Source organism: Gavialis gangeticus, unplaced genomic scaffold (assembly GCF_001723915.1).
Source record: "Gavialis gangeticus isolate Ggan-Ray unplaced genomic scaffold, GavGan_comp1, whole genome shotgun sequence".
Taxonomy (NCBI): domain Eukaryota; kingdom Metazoa; phylum Chordata; order Crocodylia; family Gavialidae; genus Gavialis; species Gavialis gangeticus.
This window is the reverse complement of record NW_017728993.1, coordinates 46,425,710-46,427,796: the sequence shown is the minus strand read 5'-3', so window position 1 is coordinate 46,427,796 and position 2,087 is coordinate 46,425,710. Positions and strand designations below refer to the sequence as shown.

At 39.1% G+C, this 2,087-nt stretch overlaps 1 protein-coding gene across 3 annotated transcripts in view; it reads right to left on the bottom strand.

Annotated features, from left to right (window-relative positions):
• AGL (amylo-alpha-1, 6-glucosidase, 4-alpha-glucanotransferase) overlaps positions 1 to 2,087 on the bottom strand; it is a 65,301-nt gene that overhangs the window by 15,341 nt on the left and 47,873 nt on the right. For all 3 annotated transcript variants that reach the window (XR_002094700.1, XM_019501674.1, XM_019501672.1), the window contains exons 25-26: positions 722 to 947; positions 113 to 224 (exon numbers count right to left, since the gene is read on the bottom strand). Coding sequence is in view for 2 of the 3 variants with exons in the window: in XM_019501674.1 (XP_019357219.1) it covers positions 113 to 224; positions 722 to 947 (338 nt within the window). In the remaining variant the exon portion in view is untranslated. The remainder of the gene's footprint in view (positions 1 to 112; positions 225 to 721; positions 948 to 2,087) is intronic.

Here is a 2,087-nt window from a genome sequence, read left to right as displayed (position 1 = left end):
TTCCAAACAACTTAAAAAGGGGGGGGGGGAGGGGAAGAACTACCTTCTTGATTTTTAGTCTCATATTAAGTAATCTATAGAATAAGTTAGATGGCAGGAACTAGTTACCTACCTTCATCCCTCATATTCCGATCTATCTGTGGACCAGCATTCCTTTCTCGGAACTGTATACCTTCCATGTGTTGTTGCATTGCTTCCTGTATTACTTCATACAATGGCTGATCCTGGATTGTTTGGATGATATGGGGAAAAAAAAAAGACAGGCTAAATGAAATGTCCAGATACCAACACTTAATTTATTATATATGATAAAACCATCAGACATCCAATCAGCATCTTTGTCAACTGGTGCTGACCGAATTGTATTTAAATCTTGAAATCAAAAATAAAAAAAATTAAAACTTATGATAAACTTTCTTTTTTCAAAAAGCTCTGCTCAACTTCCCCCACCCAAACACGTGATACATGCCATCAAATGTATTAGAAATTATTAAAATGTGGAACATTTTTCTATTTTAGCATATTGCACCATAAAATGATGGAGAATATTTAATTTATAAAGCCTTTTAATACTGTTTCTGAATAATAAATGCTGCAAAAAATAGTATACTTCCACAAGACCAAAAGGAGGACTCTAAACACCCATAAAAGTGTTTTGGGCAACTGTTTCATTTACAGTTATGTTTATGGTTGTAAACAGCTCATTATAAATTATCTTTACCAAAGTGCCTGCAGACTGAGGACAAGAGTCATCTTTAGGATACATTCTAGAAACAGGACACCTGAGAACGTCTGTACCATTTGGAACAATTTTACAGTAATCCTGTATACATTGAAGCCACCACCACACAGCATCACGGCAGTTGTATCTGGCATGAATCCCCTGGCCAAGAAGATTGGGGATAAGACCATGCCTTAGCGTACCAGCAAATGCCAAAATGATGTTCCTGAAACAGTAATGAAAGAAAAACAAGGTATGTAATATATCAAATGCCAGTATAGACTGAATTATTTTCAAGGTACTAAGGTTTCCAAATAGTAAACTGTAAAAGGTAAAACAGTCCCACCCTAGAGGACTGCAGATCCCATTGTAAGATCAGGATCTAGAACAGGTCTGTAGGAAAAGGCTAGTAGGTAGTTATTTGACACTTTGCATAACAGACAATTCACATAATGAATTACAATTTGACAAACCCACACATTCTTTCCCTGCTTTTTTAGCTGCAATCTGTTGTGGCAAACAAATAAAAATATTAAAAGCAATGACAGGAGCATGTCCACAAACCTGACATGTTTTCTAAGTATAAAACCTGGCAAATGAGCAAACATCTCATACGTAAAAGTTAATTTGCAATGACCACAAAAATCACCGACTCCCAGCCTTAGTACACATAACTGGTAGCAGTCACCAAGTTTACCATAGATTAATACAACATTTCAAGTCAGAGTGAGATTCTCTAAAACTTTGTTTTCCAAAAATTAAAAAAGCAACTTATGTTGAATATAAAAATGTGTTAACTATAATTTATTCAAGGTTAGAATAAGCAACATATAGTGCAAGAGCAATGAGCACTAAGTTGGACATATACAAACTGAATATCAGCTTCAAACCAACCATAGGAGAACTGGGCCCCAGGGGTGGCTGTGACACCCCTGCTGGCCACACAGCCCTTACACCCACTCTGGCCTCCTAGATCTCTTTCTTTCCCTCTTACCTGCCATGTCTTGTTGTAATTAGTCAAATTAACGGAAAGGAACGCTGCCCTAAGGTCCCAGAGTGAGCCCTAGCTCTACCCCTCACAGGGTTATGGTCTGGCTCTCTTGGTGTCATGCGTGTTATTGCCCCTCTCAGGTTTGCACTCCAGCCCCCTTGGTCTTAGGCTCCAACTGCCCTGAGCCCTGCCTCTGCAAGGGCTCAAAGTCACCATGTTCCTCCTGGGCACGACTGGGACATCCTACCTCCCCTGATAGTCCATTCCAGTCCACCAGTATAACTTATAACCAAAGAGTGGGCCCACTGGCTACAACACAAACATTTCCTCCTGGGCAAATAAACACTACAAAAGGAAAAGCACACTACTGCTTTA